Below are 17904 nucleotides of genomic sequence, written 5' to 3'. Positions count from 1 at the left end.
CTCACATCACGGTCAGTGCTGAAATTCTTTCCTACATGTGCCCTGGGTCTAGCACTGAGAAAGCAAGACTGCTAAGGTCCCAATTGATGCAGGTTTTAAGGTTACTGTACTAAACAGAGTGTGGTCTTCCTACAGGTCTGATATTTACATTTGAAGAATCAGTCTGCTTCCATGTATCCCCGCAATCATTGTCCACAACCCCATCCAGTGCAAGTTCTTAAAGAAATGGGAGTGCCTGATCACCTCATGTGTCTCCTGAGAAATCTCTATGTGGGACAAGAAGCTACAGTTAGGACTGGATATGGAACAACTGATTGGTTCAAAATTGGGAAAGGAGTACGACAAGGTTGAAGGGGACGACAGAGGACGAGATGGTTGGGCAGTGTTCTCAAAGCTACAAACATGAGTTTGACCAAACTGCGGGAGGCAGTGGAAGACAGGAATGCCTGGCGTGCTCTGGTCCATGGGGTCGCGAAGAGTTGGACACGACTAAACAACAAGAAGATGTACCATTGCTCTCTCTGTGTGAGCTTCCCATCTTCCCTATGGAAACAAATAGGACACCCCTTATGTACTTATGTTTTAAGTTAGACCAGCACAACACACGATCCACCAAATTCAAAACAGCGCACCAGATGTGCATTGTAGCCTGACAGGTGCTTAACAGCTCCATTTATGCCAAATTCTTGTTCAGATACTTCAGTCAGACACTGCTGGGCTGGGCTGGGTTACAAGTTGTGCAGGCTTTCTTTTAAAAACTTACGGTCTCCTGAACTTTCACATAGAATCATAGAATCAGTGAGTTGGAAGAGACCACAAGGGCCATCCAGTCCAACCCCCTGCCAAGCAGGAAACACCATCAAAGCATTCTTGACATATGCCTATCAAGCGTCTGCTTAAAGACCCCCAAAGAAGGAGACTCCACCACAGAATACAGTGGTACTATTACTTCCCTTGATCTAGATGCTATACTCCTATTGATGCAGCCCAGAATTGCATTGGCTTTTTGAGCTGCTGCATCACACTGTTGACTCATGTCAAGTATGTGGTCTACCAAGACTCCTCGATCCTTTTCACATGTACTGCTTTCAAGCCAGGTGTCACCCATCCTGTATTTGTGCCTTTCATTTTTTTTGCCCAAGTGTAGTACTTTACATTTCTCCTTGTTAAAATTCATCTTGTTTGCTTTGGGCCAGTTGTCTAATCTGTTAAGGTCATTTTGAAGTGTGATCCTGTCCTCTGGGGTATTAGCCACCCCTCCCCATTTGGTGTCGTCTGCAAACTTGCTCAGGATGCCCTCAAGCGCATCATCCAAGTCATTGATAAAGATGTTGAACCCTGGGTTGCATCCTACTAATTTCTAGTAAAAGTAGACCAATTGAAATGAATGAATTTAAGTTAGCCATGCCCATTAATTTCCATGGGCATACTCTGAATAGAAGTAACATTGGCTATCTGAACTGAAATTCCTGTGTTGGGAAAGTTAGGTGAGAAACGAAGAGATTAATTGATGCTTCCTTCTTCCTGCCACGAACAATGCCATCCAGCCCCGGATGTGCCTCCTCTTCACCTTAAATGTCTCTGGTGCATCCCTCTCCACCCTTTTTATTTGCATGTAGCTCAGTTGTAGCAACAATAGGCACAACCAGTTCCATCCTTCAGAAGAATCAAGGGCCTGGCCAAAAGTACTGTCACAGGGTGTTCTATAGAAGGATGCTGGGAAGTTCTACTCAAGTTGCTCAGATTGATATCCTGTACATGAAACTAAAAGGGAGGATTTCCCCCACTTCAGATTATATACAGCCAACTGGAGTTTGAGCCCAACATGAACTGGCATGATTAGAACACATATCCATAGGCTTTGCGGAAAATAGGTAGTATGAAGCAGAAGGCAGCATGAGGGCTGAATGTTGGAAATGCAGCAGGTGGGTCTTGGAAACCCATGACATCTCCACACAATCTTCCACACTGTATTTACCTTGCAAGGAAAATGAGAACTTGTTGAGGAAGGGCAGGGAAGATGACTCACCAACACTCTTTACACTGAAAGCTGCTATGGAGCAGCAGCTAATAACCATCCCAAGCTAGAACCTGTCTCCAGAACAGAACTGGGCTTCAACTAGGGAGATCTGGGTTCTGATACCCACTTGATCCTCGAAGTTCACAGATGAAACTTGAGCCACTGACCCAGTCCCAGCCAATTTTACCTCGACAGCCTGTTGTCCAGATAAAGGAGGGGAAAGGCAACTACCGTGTTTCGCCTTTTTTAATATGTAGTCAAAGTAAGCCATGGCAGGGTTTTGAAGCATTTGAGAAATATAAAACATACCCCGAAAATAAGCCATACTTCTGCGCTGCGGAAACCAACCCCCACAGGCACCTCCACTCACAGAGTCACTCCATGCGGCCAGCACTGCAGGAGCGCGATCAGCTGTGAAGCGGCACTCCAAAAGCTCCGCTTCACAGCTGATCGCGCTCCCGCCTTGCTGGCTGCACCGCCGCGCTCTGCCTTCTCGTCCACCATGCATCCCCTGCCGCTTCCGTGCTTGCAGCCACCACTGAGCTCACTGCTTCTTCCTTGCCTGGCCTGGCCAAAGAGCTTGGAGCGCCCTGCAGTGGCGGGCGGGCAGAGCGCCTGAGCCAGCGGCCTCCGCCTGGCCCGGCCAAGGATACCTGCCGCCCCACCACCCGGAACCGGTGGCTGCTGTAGCGCTGAGCACGCAAGAGAGCCCAGCAGCGCCCTGAGCCGTAAAAAAAGTATCGGTAATAAAAAAAATAAGACGTCCCACCGAAAGTAAGCCACCCTGTTGTTGTTTTTGAGGAAAAAAGGTTATAAGACAGTGCCTTTAAAAAGGGGAAACACGGTATGTGTGCCACCCTCAACTTCTTGAAGGCATACTGAACAGATTAGAACAATTCAGCTCACATGCGTTCTTTCATACCTGCTTCCATTGACGGTAGGTGGAGAACTCCTGGGAAGGGATCAAAAGGCTCATTCTCAAGATGGGCTTCAACTTGGCAGGAAGCCCCTTCGACTCAAAGTACTCAAACTCCGCCTGGGACTCGCCGAAAGTCGGCACATAGAGGCACAGGCAAAGCATTTCCCCCAGCTGTGCTCAGGCTCTCTTGCAAATCACCCAATTCCGCTCCTTTCTGCTTTCTCGTGCTGGAGAGGAAATGCCGGCAAGGCTCATGACACATGCCTATGAGCTGTCCTCGCTGGGCTGCGATTGGCTGCCCGAGCCCTACCCTTCTGCTTAAAAGGGAAGCATGCGTCTCTCAAGCCCTTCCCAGCCACCCTGGAATCCTGACAAGTGCGTGTGAGGCAGCTCCAGATTGCTCAATCCCTGCTTTCCCCGAACGTCACTTTCCCTGGCAGGCTAGATTAACCCTCTGCAGCTTCTTCTACGCTTCAGAGCTACTCTAGACAGGGCTATGTGACAGTTCTACTTTACTGGTATGAAAAAGAGTGAAAGCCCTATGCAAAAAAACACTCAGGAAACCCAAACTGTTATTGGAACATCCATTTGTATGGGAAGGGCTAACAGGGGACAATTTTTTTTTAAGGGAAGAAGAATACTAGTGGGGTGCCACAGGGATCTGTCTTGGGCCCAGTCTTATTCAACATCTTCAGCAATGACTTGGATGATGGGCTTGAGGGCGTCCTGAGCAAGTTTGCAGATGACACCAAATTGGGAGGGGTGGCCAATACCCCAGAGGACAGGATCACACTTCAAAATGACCTGAACAGATTAGACAACTGGGCCAAAGCAAACAAGATGAATTTGAACAAGGATAAATGTAAAGTACTACACTTGGGCAAAAAAAAAATTAAAGGATGGGAGACACCTGGCTTGAGAGCAGTACATGTGAAAAGGATCTAGGAGTCTTGGTAGACCACAAACTTGACATGAGTCAACAGTGTGATACAGCAGCTAAAAAAGCCAATGCAACTCTGGGCTGCATCAATAGGAGTATAGCGTCTAGATCAAGGGAAGTAATAGTACCATTGTATTCTGCTCTGGTCAGACCCCACCTGCAGTACTGTGTCCAGTTCTGGCATTCCTGTCTTCCACTGCCTGCTGCAGTTTGGTCAAACTCATGTTTGTAGCTTCAAGAACACTGTCCAACCATCTCGTCCTCTGTCGTCCCCTTCTCCTTGTGCCCTCCATCTTTCCCAACATCAGGGTCTTTTCCAGGGAGTCTTCTCTTCTCATAAGGTGGCCAAAGTATTGGAGCCTCAGCTTCACGATCTTTCCTTCCAGTGAGCACTCAGGGCTGATTTCCTGATTTCAATAGTACTGAACAAGGTTAATTTCCCATTTTGCAGCCATTCACTTTGAACTGTGGGGGAAGCAAGGAGGATTCGGGAGATAGCATTTACAGACAGGAACCAGCTGCTAGCTATGGAATTACAATTGCTGAACTCTGATTGATCCTTGAGCTGCCTTGCAAGACTGTGGGATGGGACAGTAGCTGAGCAGTGTAGCCCATGCTTTGCGTGCAGAAGTGCCAAGTCCAACCCTTGGCATCTCTAGTTAAAGGCCAACTCAGGTGCCAGGGCTGGAATAAACTCTGCTGCCCTAGATCTTTGAAAGCTGCTGCATCTACATAAAACTGAGCTTGATAGACAAGCAGTTTGAGATTGTCCTGGTGTACATGTCACTTTGAAGCACAGTTAAGCTGAACTGTGGTTTCAAGATGCATGTGCAGTGTGCTTGGGCACAGGACTGAAATCATGCCTGTTTTGCTCCCCCACCCAACCACACAGCTGAGAACCAAGCCATGATTTGGCTTAGCACTATGTCCAAAGTTAGGTAGGTGACTTATGTCTCTCCAAACATACCACAAGCTGTAACCAAGAATTTTCTTTGGGGAAAATGGATCCTACTTTTGTTACATGAAGTTTCGTTAGAAGGGATCCTCGGGGTCATCTAGTCCACCTCCTTGCAATTGAAGGAATCTCAACTAAAGCATCTATGGCAGATGGACATCAAACCTCTGTTAAACCCATTTTTAAGGCTGAAAGCAGGAAGAAGTACTGTAACAAAACTGAACTACTAAACTGAACAAAGTCTCAGAGGCAGAATTATACAAAAGTTGTCATCTTTAGATGCGGCCAATATGGCCAACTATCACCCAGTCTCAAATCTTCCATTCTTGGGCAAAGTGATTCGGCGAGTGGTTGCTGAACAACTGCAGGCACACCTGGAAGAAGCGGACCATTTGGATCCCTTCCAGTTAGGATTCAGGCCTCACCAGGGGACTGAAACTGCCTTGGTCGTACTGGTTGATGATCTCCGGCGGGCTAGGGACAAAGGTGAGAGCTGTTTCCTAGTTCTGCTGGATCTCTCAGCGGCCTTTAACACCATCGATCATAACATCCTTCTGGACCGTCTAGAGGGGTTGGGAGCTGGGGGCACTGTCATACAGTGGTTCCGCTCCTTCCTCCTGGGCCGTGTTCAGAAAGTGGGGGGGGAAATGAGTGTTCAGACCTGTGGTGTCCCACTTGTGGGGTGCCTCAGGGTTCTGTCCTCTCCCCCCATGCTTTTTAACATCTACATGCAGCCGCTGGGAGAGATCATCAGGGGGTCTGGGCTGGGTGTTCATCAGTATGCGGATGATACCCAGCTCTACCTCTCTTTCAAATCAGAACCAGTGAAGGCGGTGAAGGTCCTGTGTGAGTGTCTGGAGGTGGTTGGAGGATAGATGGCGGCTAACAGATTGAGGTTGAATCCTGACAAGAAAAGAAGTACTGTTTGTGGGGGACAGAAGGCGGGCAGGTGTGGAGGACTCCCTGGTCCTGAATGGGGTAACTGTGCCCCTGAAGGACCAGGTGCGCAGCCTGGGAGTCATTTTGGACTAACAGCTGTCCATGGAGGCGTAGGTCAATTCTGTGTCCAGGGCAGCTGTCTATCAGCTCCATCTGGTACGCAGGCTGAGACCCTACCTGCCCACGGACTGTTTCGCCAGAGTGGTGCATGCTCTAGTTATCTCCCGCTTGGATTACTGCAATGCGCTCTACGTGGGGATACCTTTGAAGGTGACCTGGAAACTACAACTAATCCAGAATGCTGCAGCTGGAGTGGTGACTGGGTGCGGCCTCCAAGCACAATTCAAAGTGGTGGTGCTGACCTTTAAAGCCCTAAATGGCCTCGGTCAAGTATACCTGAAGGAGCGTCTCCAGCCCCATCGTTCTGCCCGGACACTGAGGTCCAGCGTTGAGGGCCTTCTGGTGGTTCCCTCATTGCGAGAAGCCAAGTTGCAGGGAAACAGGCAGAGGACCTTTTCGGTAGTGGCGCCCGCCCTGTGGAAGACCCTCCCATCAGATGTCAAAGAGAAAAACAGCTACCAGATTTTTAGAAGACAGCCCTGTTTTGTTGTTGTTGTTGTTTAGTCATTTTGTCGTGTCCGACACTTCGTGACCCCATGGACCAGAGCACGCCATGCACTCCTGTCTTCCACTGCCTCCCGCAGTTTGGTCAAACTCATGTTGGTAGCTTTGAGAACACTGTCCAACCATCTCATCCTCTGTCGTCTCATTCTCCATGTCGTTTAGTCGTTTAATCGTGTCCGACTCTTCGTGACCCCATGGACCAGAGCACGCCAGGCACTCGTGTCTTCCACTGCCTCCTGCAGTTTGGTCAAACTCATGTTCGTAGCTTTGGGAACACTGTCCAACCATCTCATCCTCTGTCGTCTCATTCTCCTTGTGCCCTCAATCTTTCCCAACATCTGGGTCTTTGCCAGGGAGTCTTCTCTTCTCATGAGGTGGCCAAAGTCTTGGAGCCTCAGCTTCAGGATCTGTCTTTCCAGGGAGCACTCAGGACACCTAGATAGGCCTGTTTAGAGAGGCTTTTAATTTTTAATCGATTATTTTATTCTTCTGTTGGAAGCCGCCAACAGGGGGGTACAAACAATAATTTATTAATTTATTATTATTATTATTATTATTATTATTATTATTATTATTATTATCATCATTTCTAGCAGAATTATCTCACAAATGCAAATTATACTGGAAAGGTAGACCATTACATTGTGGGGAAACTACACTGTAATAAATCCTGACAAAATTTTAATTATGTCACCACAACTTGTATGTTCAACTGGTAAGCTGAACATGAAAAATAGGACAACCAATTCGTCCGTTCAGAGCCCTTTTAAGTTATTACTTCACCAGTTGTGCCCTTTCATGTCTGTTACCTAACATGGATTAACCTTCTCTCCCCCTCCCGCCACCTCTGACGTCTATTCTCCATAGCAAACAGGATCTTGTCGCAAAATTCCAGATCCTCTTAGAGATCAGCAGCAGGCTGCGCAAGAGGCGGGGGGAAAGCAACCCAAACTTCACCTCACTTCTGCCAACCAGCATCCAAGTGCTCACAGCCAAGTGAGCTAAAAGCGCTGCCGCTTTCTGGTGTTTCGTCTGCCAACTATAAGTGAACAGAGTTCAACTCAAGACAAATATTTTAGTTGAGATAGCTAGAAATCTAAAGCTTGGGTATGAGCCCAGCCGCGCAGGGACCAGAGACGTCACTTTTTAGTTCAAACTGAAGCACATGACCGTTTTGTACTTTTTTTTTTTTTTACAACGTAATCTACCTCTACTTGGAAACTGGTAACCATAGCTGGAACGTGGGAAGAGGCGTAAGGGAGTTTCACTGCTCCTGTATTACTACCGTAATGGGATGTACCATAGAATCATAGAGTTGGAAGAGACCACAAGGGCCATCCAGTCCAACCCCCTGCCAAGCAGGAAACACCATCAAAGCATTCTTGACATATGCCTGTCAAGCCTCTGCTTAAAGACCTCCAAAGAAGGAGACTCCACCACACTCCTTGGCAGCAAATTCCACTGCCGAACAGCTCTTACTGTCAGGAAGTTCTTCCTAATGTTTAGGAGAATTGTAACTTACATAATTGTAGATTTCTCAAAAAAACCATTTGGTGCAGGCATCCCCCCCAAACTTCGGCCCTCCAGATGTTTTGGCCTACAACTCCCATGATCCCTAGCTAACAGGACCAATGGTCAGGGGTGATGGGAATTGTAGTCCAAAACATCTGGAGGGCTGAAATTTGGGGATGCCTGCACCAAATGGTGTTTGTTAGAAATCTACAATTATGGAAGTTACAATTCCCCTTTGGTATTACTGGTGTGCTGTTTTACTTTGTAAATATTTTTCACTGATTTGGTAAAGGGGCCCCTGACCATCAGGTCCAGTCGTGTCCGACTCTGGGGTTGCGGCGTTTATCTCGCTCTATAGGCAGAGGGTGCCGGCGTTTGTCTGCAGACAGCTTCCAGGTCATGTGGCCAGCATGACAAAGCTGCTTCTGGCGAACCAGAGCAGCACACGGAAACACCGTTTACCTTCCCGCTGGAGCGGTCCCTATTTATCTACTTGCACTTTGATGTGCTTTCGAACTGCTAGGTGGGCAGGAGCTGGGACCAAGCAAAGGGAGCTCACCCTGTCACAGGGATTCAAACCGCCGGCCTTCTGATCAGCAAGCCCTAGACCAGGGGTCCCCAAACTAAGGCCCGGGGGCCGCATGCGGCCCAATCGCCTTCTAAATCTGGCCCACGGACGGTCCGGGAATCAGCATGATTAGAATGTGTCCTTTTATTTCAAATGCATCTCTTGGTTATTTGTAGGGCCTGCCTGGTGTTTTTACTTGAGTAGAATCTGTCCTTTTATTTCAAATGCATCTCTGGGTTATTTGTGGGGCATACGAATTCATTCAAAATATAGTCCGGCCCCCTGCTGAAAAAGTTTGCTGACCCCTGCCCTAGACTCTGTGGTTTAACCCACAGCACCACCTGGGTTTTTGTATTTATAAATGCTTGTATTTATAAATGCTTTGTACTTATAAATATTTGAGTTTTTGTATTTATAAATGCTTTCATTTTGTACCATCACCCCCATGGCAATGTTCCCTCATATGAACACTCAACCAGCACGCGTAGTTATCGCAAGCTGCTCTTCTCACATCAGGTGCCAGTACCACTCTTGACTCAGTCCCAGTAAATTATATCCCTGTTTCACTTTACAATACCTTCCTTCTCCAAAATAGCCTGATTCTGGCCATCCTTCCTTTTCTCTCTCTCACCCCTCCCTCCCTTCTCTCTCTTCCCTCCCTCTCTTGCCCCCCCCCCAGTTTTGATCCTGGGTACACCCCTGAGTGATGGCGAACTATGACACGTGTGTCAGCACTGACACGCATAGCCATTTTCGTTGACACGTGGCCGCATGCTGAGACTTCACTTCCAGCCGACGGCGTAATGCTGCTGGCAGCTCATCTCTGGGGGCCTTGTGGACTTCCGGTAGACTTCTCATGGCCACCTTATGGGAAGAGAAGACTCCCTGGAAAAGACCCTGATGTTTGGAAAGATTGAGGGCACTAGGAGAAGGGGACGACAGAGGACGAGATGGTTGGACAGTGTTCTCGAAGCTACGAACATGAGTTTGACCAAACTGCGGGAGGCAGTGCAAGACAGGACTGCCTGGTGTGCTATGGTCCATGGGGTCACGAAGAGTCGGACACGACTAAACGACTAAACAACAACAAACGTCTAAACAACAACAATATTTCTTATTTGAGGGTAGTATTTTTATGTTGTCTCTGAAAGAGTAATGGAAGCCAAGCAAATACAGTGGTACCTCTGGTTACGATCCGTTCTTAGCCGGAAACCGTTCTTATCCGGAGGTACCACTTTAGGTAATGGGGGCCTCTCGCTGCCGCCGCGCCACTGCCGCGTGATTTCTGTTCTCATCCTGGAGGTAAAGTTCTTAACCCAAGGTACTACTTTCAGGTTAGCAGAGTCTGTAACCCAAAGTGTTTGTAACCCGAGGTACCACTGTAGTCCCAGAATCTTTGAAGCCTTTAACTGTTGGCTTCTTTGCTTGACTCCTTCTCAACCCCCACCTCCCTAATTAAGTTTTCTTGCAGAGAGCACACAGTTCCTCTCTAACTGCAAGCTGAGATGCCAACATAGCTAAGGAACGTCTAATGTATCCAGGGGAACAAGAGCAACAGGCAGGACTTTTTTCCCAGTCTAACATCACACAAGCAGCATTCATCTCATTTTATCTAGAAAGTGGAATAAAAGAAAGCATGTTAATTGTCACATATGTTCTCTAACACACTATGTGCATGTTTCTTATTTATGTTATGCCTTTTCATAAAATCTAATGTCCAATGTGGCTAATATAATAAAATTCTTATGCTAAAACTATACAAGAAATTTAACAGTCGTGGACACTAGGTTGGGGAGAGAATGCAAATACCAAAGTTTGTGCAAACTGGTTTTATTACTTGGTGCCTAAATCTTAACAACGAAGGCTGATGAAGCTGGCTAAGGAGGGCATTTATGAAATTGAGTGCTACAATAGAAGAAGCTCTGCTTGTAGATCCTCCTGCTTTCTAAAGCTTCCAGAATTTCAAATGAAAGCAGGCACTTTGTTTTCCAGCCAAAAATGTGACTTTCCAAGCCTGACATTGTCAAAGAACGACCTTCAAGAGGGCCAATAGTAACCAAGAGCATTTGTGCCACTCACAAAAAAATGTTTCCCCAGCCCATACCAAAGATCTAGTCCAGGCATCCCCAAACTTCGGCCCTCCAGATGTTTTGGACTACAATTCCCACAATCCCTGACCACTGGTCCTCTTAGCTAGGGATCATGGGAGTTGTAGGCCAAAACATCTGGAGGGCCGCAGTTTGGGGATGCCTGATCTAGTCTGTGTGCTTAATGATAGTTTGAGAAAGAATAATCTGGAACAGTGGCTTGTTTGCTTGAAAAATTAATGAAGGCTCTACCCCACAGGAAAATATAATCTCAATGGAAAAGATGCCAGGAAAAGCTTTCAGAATGATAAAGCCTGGATGTAAAGTATTTACATTTTTTTTTCAAATTGCATTTTTTCAAGGAAGCATCCAGCAACACTGCCAATTCCTCCCTTGCTGGATCCTGAACCAGAGTTTTCAACACAATAATGTGCTGATATATAATTATCCTGTAATGTAAACTACTGTAACAAATCGAAGCAATAAATTACTGGCTGTGGGGCTAGATCATTTCACATTTATTTTAAAGGTGTTCTTTTAAAAATATAACTGCTTCAGTTCTATCCCCCTGCAAGTGACAATTTTAAAATTGCATTGACTATAGAGGAAAGTTATCTGTGGTCCTCCAGCTTTTTGTGTAAGGCGTTTAGCACGCCTCCCCTTGAAAGGCAGGTTCCCATATCAAGAGATAAAAGGTTCACATGATCTCTCACTCTCTCTCTCTCTCTCTCTCTCTCTCTCACACACACACACTCACACACACAATCCAAATAACATTCTACAGTACAAAGAGATGAACATTTCATAGAATCCTAGAGTTGGAAGAGACCACAAGGGCCATCCAGTCCAACCCCCTGCCAAGCAGGAAACACCATCAAAGCATTCTTGATATATGGCTGACAGCAATGCCGGGTCAGCTAGTAGAATCATAGACTCATCCAGTCCAACCCCCTGCCAAGCAGGAAACACCATCAAAGCATTCTTGACATATGCCTGTCAAGCCTCTGCTTAAAGACCTCCAAAGAAGGAGACTCCACCACACTCCTTGACAGCAAATTCCACTGTTGTTGCTTTGAAAGTCTACATTGAAGTAAATTCATAACTTGAATGCTATAACAGGTTTTTGTAGCCAAACACGATTCAACTGAAGTGCCAGTATCATGCCCTCTCAAAGCTTTGTAATTTGTTCAACAATTATTGTAATGTGTATCTCTAAAAATATAACAAAGCCAGAAGCTTCAAATCCCATTTATTTTGTAAAACACAACCATAAATGTGTTTGAAAACTGCCTGGAGATTTTAAATATTAAGCAGTTTAGAAATACTTTTAAACAAACAAGCACGGTAAAATAAGCACCAAACAAGCACCAAATTTAACATCCCACTTCCTATCAAAAGAACTTCTGCCACTCTATAATATAGATTATTCCTCTATGTAACATAATCTTTCAGTGCTAATGATATTTGTCCCTAATAATAGCTTTACCATCAAGCCGCTTCCATAAAAAACATTTCAAGAGGCAAACTATTCACTATTTCTCTTTTCCTCCAACCATGCAACCAAGTCTTAGCATGCCCCATCCTTGATCTTTTACAGCCATGTCACATTCACACACACCTGTCCAGGCTAGTGAGTTATTCCCACACTGAAGGATGGTGGTGAATAAAAGCCACAATACCTGTGTGAAATGCTCTGCGGGTCCAACTACCAATAGAATAGTTGGTCTCCTTTCAGAGGGATTAGTCTCTTTGTTGAGCGGTTTCCCCAGCATCTTTGGTCCCTGGTCTGGAGATTCCTTTGCCTCATTCTCCTTTCCTTCAGCAGGGCCTTGACATGTAGCCTTTGAAAAAAGGCGTGAAAAACCCCACCAGAGGGACTGCAGCATCACTTACCCTTCAACTAAAGCCCTGGTAAAGAAGTCACTGCAGACAGTGGTTTAAAAAGAAAAAGAAAAAGTGAATGCACTACCAAGTATCCTGCATCGTGGCAATGCTTCAAACACAGCAACAACAGCAGAAGAGTTGCAGCCGCTTCCTGCCTTCAAAATTGCTGTTCTGCTGTCGTGTCTGGCGTCACGAGCAGTTTACTCAAATAGACAATGAAAGGGGAAATCGCAAGTCTCCTAGCATGAAGCAAAGATGCTGGATGTTACGGAAAGGCTAAACAAAAGAATGCAAAGGCACTGCTCTTAGAAAGCTTGGGTAACAGATCCTTTCACTGCAGACAGCCGTAGCGATTGAACCTGTGCTTCCAGCTCATCCCATACACATCAAAGGATCAGAAGCCCAGAGCATCCAGCCTGCATTCTCACTGCAGCAGTGCTCAGCCAATCCCTGTTTCTAACACTAGCATGTTCATTATTCAAGCAGCAATCTTGAGCCAATCAGGGAAGCGTGTGACTAGACAGTCTCTTGCATGCAGGCAGACAATTCTGCAGAGTGCTGACTATAACCTCAAAGATGAGGTTGCTCGACCTGGCTAACAATCAAGGGGGGGGCAGCATTATAAACAGGGGAAAGCAGAGCTGAAGACACATTCAAAAGATGTTCCAGCATCTGAACCATGACCCAGACAAGAATCTTGGAAACAGAGGAAGGAATCCCTTGTCTTTTTCAAACCATGCCTATGTTCGACGTCAGCAAAATCATTGTTCTTTAGGGGCCTTTGTAGGAACTAAGGCAGGCATCCCCAAACTTCGGCCCTCCAGATGTTTTGGCATACAACTCCCATGATCCCTTGCTAACGGGACCAGGGGTCAGGGAAGATGGGAATTGTAGTCCAAAACATCTGGAGGGCCAAAGTTTGGGGATGCCTGGTCCATGGGGTCACAAAGAGGTGACCTCATGTAACAAAAAGCTAGAAACTCCCATAAGGCGTATTATATCAACTTCGGCACCCGTTTCAACAAATTCCACTGCTGAACAGCTCTTACTGTCAGGAAGTTCTTCCTAATGTTTAGGTGGAATCTTCCTTCTTGTAACTTGAATCCATTGCTCCGTGTCCACTTCTCTGGAGCAGCAGAAAACAACCTCTCTCCCTCCTCTATATGGCATCCTTTGATATATTTGAACATGGCTATCATATCACCCCTTCACCTTCTCTTCTCCAGGCTAAACATACCCAGCTCCCTAAGCCGTTCCTCATAAGGCATCATTTCCAGGCCTTTGACCATTTTAGTTGCCCTCTTCTGGACATGTTCCAGCTTGTCTGTGTCCTTCTTGAACTGTGGTGCCCAGAACTGGACACAGTACTCCAGGTGAGGTCTGACCAGAGCAGAATACAGTGGTACTATTACTTCCCTTGATCTAGATGCTATACTCCTATTGATGCAGCCCAGAATTGCATTGGCTTTTTGAGCTGCTGTATCACACTGTTGACTCATGTCAAGTTTGTGGTCTACCAAGACTCCTAGATCCTTTTCACATGTACTGCTTTCAAGCCAGGTGTCTCCCATCCTGCATTTGTGCCTTTCATTTTTTTTTGCCCAAGTGTAGTACTTTACATTTCTCCTTGTTCAAATTAATCTTGTTTGCTTTAATACACTGTGACAGATTACATTCAATGTTTATGCCCAACATCTTACCTTAGTCTAACGATTAAAAAAAAAACCAGGAAGCTAGATAATACTTGTCAGGGGAATAAGGGCCAAACTAGATATTCAATGTAAATACAAATTTATGTGGTAATGACATAGGTGCCTAAAGGAGATGGCTCAATGCTTTTACTGCCCATAGCTCACTTTCTGCCATCTGATCCCCCAAATGATCTTTCTACAGTTAAGCTCACTTCTAGTATCAGAGGCTGGCTAGGAAAAACAGTGCTCAGGACAAAGACTGCAGGGAACTGAGCTAAGGGTGGGGAGAAAAGCATTCTATACTCCTCACCCATGAGCCTTTTTTGCTCTACAAATCATATCCCCTTTTTATATGTGATAGCTGGCCCTGCACGCGTTGCTGTGTGTTAGTCTGTGAAATGGAGGGTAATAGCCCCCCTTCAGATCCCCCTGAGCCTCAGAGTCCCCCTGTTTTACAGGTGTTCTGTTTAAACAGGGGTATCCCTGTGAATCCCCCCACCCTGTTCCGATCTATTAGTTATCCCATCCCCTCTTCCCTCCACCCCCCAGGTCATCCCTGTGATTGGGGTTATCCTGTCCTGAACCATGAGGTATTTGAAGTTAGGAAATATGTTAATCGGTGGGTCGGCTGTTCTTGGGGCTAGGGTTTGTTCTATGGATGTTTGTCATTGTATTGTGGAGTGGTCTCTTTGTTGTGGTGTGGTGGGTAGGGGGTGGATTAGTGGGGAGATGTGGAATGGAGGAAAGTGTTGCAGGGTGTGTGTGAAATGTAGGTAGTAATGGTTGTGAATTGGGTTTATGAAGGGGTTGTGGGGGGGTATTGGTAAAATTAGGAAGTTAAGAAGTCATGTAGGTGGGGGTACAGATGGGGTATGTTACATTCAGAGTCCTTTTTGGAGTGTTTGAATTGTAGTTATGGTAGCAACAGAAGGCCCTCTCTTCCCCCCCCCCGCCCCGGGCCTAGTGGGGGCCTGGCAGCCTGGCAGGGGCCTACATAAGACAAAGGCCGTGCTGCGACCTGCGATCAGGGCGCTCTCCCCCCCCCCCCCCGGGCATAGTGGGGGCCTAGCAACCTGGCAGGGCCTAGGGGTCTGGTAATGGCCGCCTTGGTGGTTTCAGTTGCTTGGTTGATGATGTCATTATTTGGTTTGTGGGTGTGGTGTAGATTTCACAGGAAGGGAGGGGGTGTACTGTGAGAGGAATTCCAGTTGAGGGCGCTGTTTTACTTGGTGGAAGATCAGGTTTCTACCTGCACAGGTGTGAGATTTGAAGTATTTTTTTCTGCAAACACTCAGGGAGTGGCATGGATTGTTGTGTCCAAATTTCAGCACAATCGATCAAACGGTTACGGAGAAAAGTGGAGCCCACACTTTCACAATTTTTACATTTTTATATATATAGATGTTTAAAACAAAGCAAAACATGGACTTGCTCCTATGTCCAGCTTGGCACTAGGGAAGCAGAAACCAGACTGAGTCGTGATTGAGTGTTTCTATGCCTTAATTATAGAAGCCTAACATGACCTCTTTGCATTGTTTCAACATCTATATTGGGCAATGCCGCCCTCATTATGCTTGCCACACATTTCACAGACATATTTCAAGTTGAAAGTCTGGAGCTGGCTCTATTTTAACAGTTTTGTTCCTTGGAGTCTAGAATTGCTAACATAGATTTTCATTTAGGATTTGGTTAAGAGTTGCTGCACTTTTGCAGAGTATGCAAATAATGTGTGGAGAAGTTACTTTTTTCTTAGAGCTATAGCTGCAGACCCCTTCATGGATCCATGCCTTGTCGTGGCGAAGGGGCTTGAATAACTCAGAGAAGGTGAGTCACCTACATTTCCTCACTTGCATTTGCGGTTTGAGGACCCGCCCGTGAGAAATGAAGACACAGTGACACATGGATTTGAGTTAATGGGTAAAATAAGTCCACAACTTTACTGGTTAGAGCAGGGGTCAGCAAAGTTTTTCAGCAGGGGGGCAGTCCACTGTCCCTCAGACCATGTGGGGGGCCGAACTATATTTTGAAAAAAAAATTGAACGAATTCCTATGCCCCACAAATAACCTAGAGATGCATTTTAAATAAAAAGACACATTCTACTCATGTAAAAACACCAGGCAGACCCCACAAATAACCCAGAGATGCATTTTAACTAAAAGGACACATTCTACTCATGTAAAAACATTCTGATTTCTGGACCGTCCACGGGCCGGATTTAGAAGGTGATTGGGCCGCATCCGGCCCCCGGGCCTTCATTTGGGGACCCCTGGGTTAGAGCAAGTGAGAGGTATTGGTATTGGCTTAGGCATTGGCACCCTAGCAAGCATGACCCCCCCCCCCCTAGCAAGCATGCCTGTGGGGTGTCATATAAGGTTAACACCCCAAGGGAGGAGCCCAAACGGATTACAGTCTCTGCTTCCTGCTCAACAGGAAATTAAACCTGACATGCAATATCAGGCTGAATCATTGGTGTCAAAATTATACAAGACTATTAAAACAGCCATATCACATTTAGGTGAGATTTCCCATTAAAGTCACCGAGATAAGTAACAGAATGCAGACAGACTATGGTGATATTTATCTCACAGTACAAATTTCCAGACCATCACTTACAATTTTACAAGTTGCATGTGGTATTGCTGGAGGATTTGGGGGAAGAGGCAGGCTTGGTGATCACAAATAACATCTAACTACCACAACTAGAGAAAACATATAATAATAATAATAATAATAATAATAATAATAATAATAATAATAATTTATTATTTATACCCCACCCATCTGGCTAGGTTTCCCCAGCCACTCTGGGCGGCTTCCAACAGAAAAATGAAATGAAATAATCTATTAAACATTAAAAGCCTCCCTAAACAGGGCTGCCTTCAGATGTCTTCTAAAAATCTGCTAGCTGTTTTTCTCTTTGACATCTGATGGGAGGGCATTCCACAGGGCGGGCGCCACTACCGAGAAGGCCCTCTGCCTGGTTCACTGCAACTTGGCTTCTCGCTACGAGGGAACCGCCAGAAGGCCCTCGGTACTGGACCCCAGTGTCCCGGCAGAACAATGGGGGTGGACTACTGAGGATATTACTACTGTACTGTACTGATATGATCCAGGTCAAAAATATCAGCTGGAAAGGTATCCATCTCTCTCATAATAATCCCACGCAGTTCATTATTTTTTCCATGAGTACTACTGTACTACTTCCATTTATGTAATACAGTACAGTAGTCTGTTATATGGCACCTCAAATGTCACAGTGAGAAGAGAAACATTTATCCATAAATATAAGAATGAAGGCTGAATATATGCAGTTAATCTGTCCGAGAGTGATAGTTTATAAGAGAAAACTTGTAATCAACTGAAGACAGTTCTGAACACAGTTGCAAAGTTTTAAACGGGAACTCCAAACACTGTAGCTTGTGGTGCAAATGAGCAGCTCTTGGAACATGTGAAGATGTCAAGTAGTAGAGGTCACAAGCAGGAATCTAGACAGTCGATACATGAGAAGACAAGTGAGAGAGGAGTTGCCACAGTCTGTGAGAAAAGAGATGAAAGTAAAGATGAGGATTCTGAACAAGGACAGATGAAAGGAGGTCATACCAATAAAAGCGTGAAAGGGAGAAGAACATTTACTAAGAAGAACATTTACTAGTACAAATGTAGTGGACAGTCACAATGTTCATGGCACACATCACGCTTACAGATAGCAGAAATGTAAGAGCATTTCCATGTACTGAGGCTAACTTTGAGCCTCTTCCACACTA

At 45.8% G+C, this 17904-nt stretch overlaps 1 protein-coding gene across 6 annotated transcripts in view; it reads right to left on the bottom strand.

Annotated features, from left to right (window-relative positions):
• SLC25A25 (solute carrier family 25 member 25) overlaps positions 1-17904 on the bottom strand; it is a 43056-nt gene that overhangs the window by 17369 nt on the left and 7783 nt on the right. The window contains exon 1 of one of the 6 annotated variants that reach the window (XM_060270620.1): positions 12244-13747. The exons of 2 other annotated variants lie outside the window; for them this stretch is intronic. In XM_060270620.1, the coding sequence (XP_060126603.1) occupies positions 12244-12450 (207 nt within the window). In that variant the 5' untranslated portion in view covers positions 12451-13747. Of the gene's footprint in view, positions 1-2942; positions 3721-12243; positions 13748-17904 lie in introns of those variants that run through there. 3 more of the 6 variants (XM_060270621.1, XM_060270622.1, XM_060270623.1) reach the window with 3 other exon arrangements.

This window comes from Zootoca vivipara, chromosome Z, assembly GCF_963506605.1.
Source record: "Zootoca vivipara chromosome Z, rZooViv1.1, whole genome shotgun sequence".
Lineage (NCBI taxonomy): Eukaryota > Metazoa > Chordata > Lepidosauria > Squamata > Lacertidae > Zootoca > Zootoca vivipara.
This window is presented reverse-complemented; position numbering and strand designations above follow the sequence as displayed.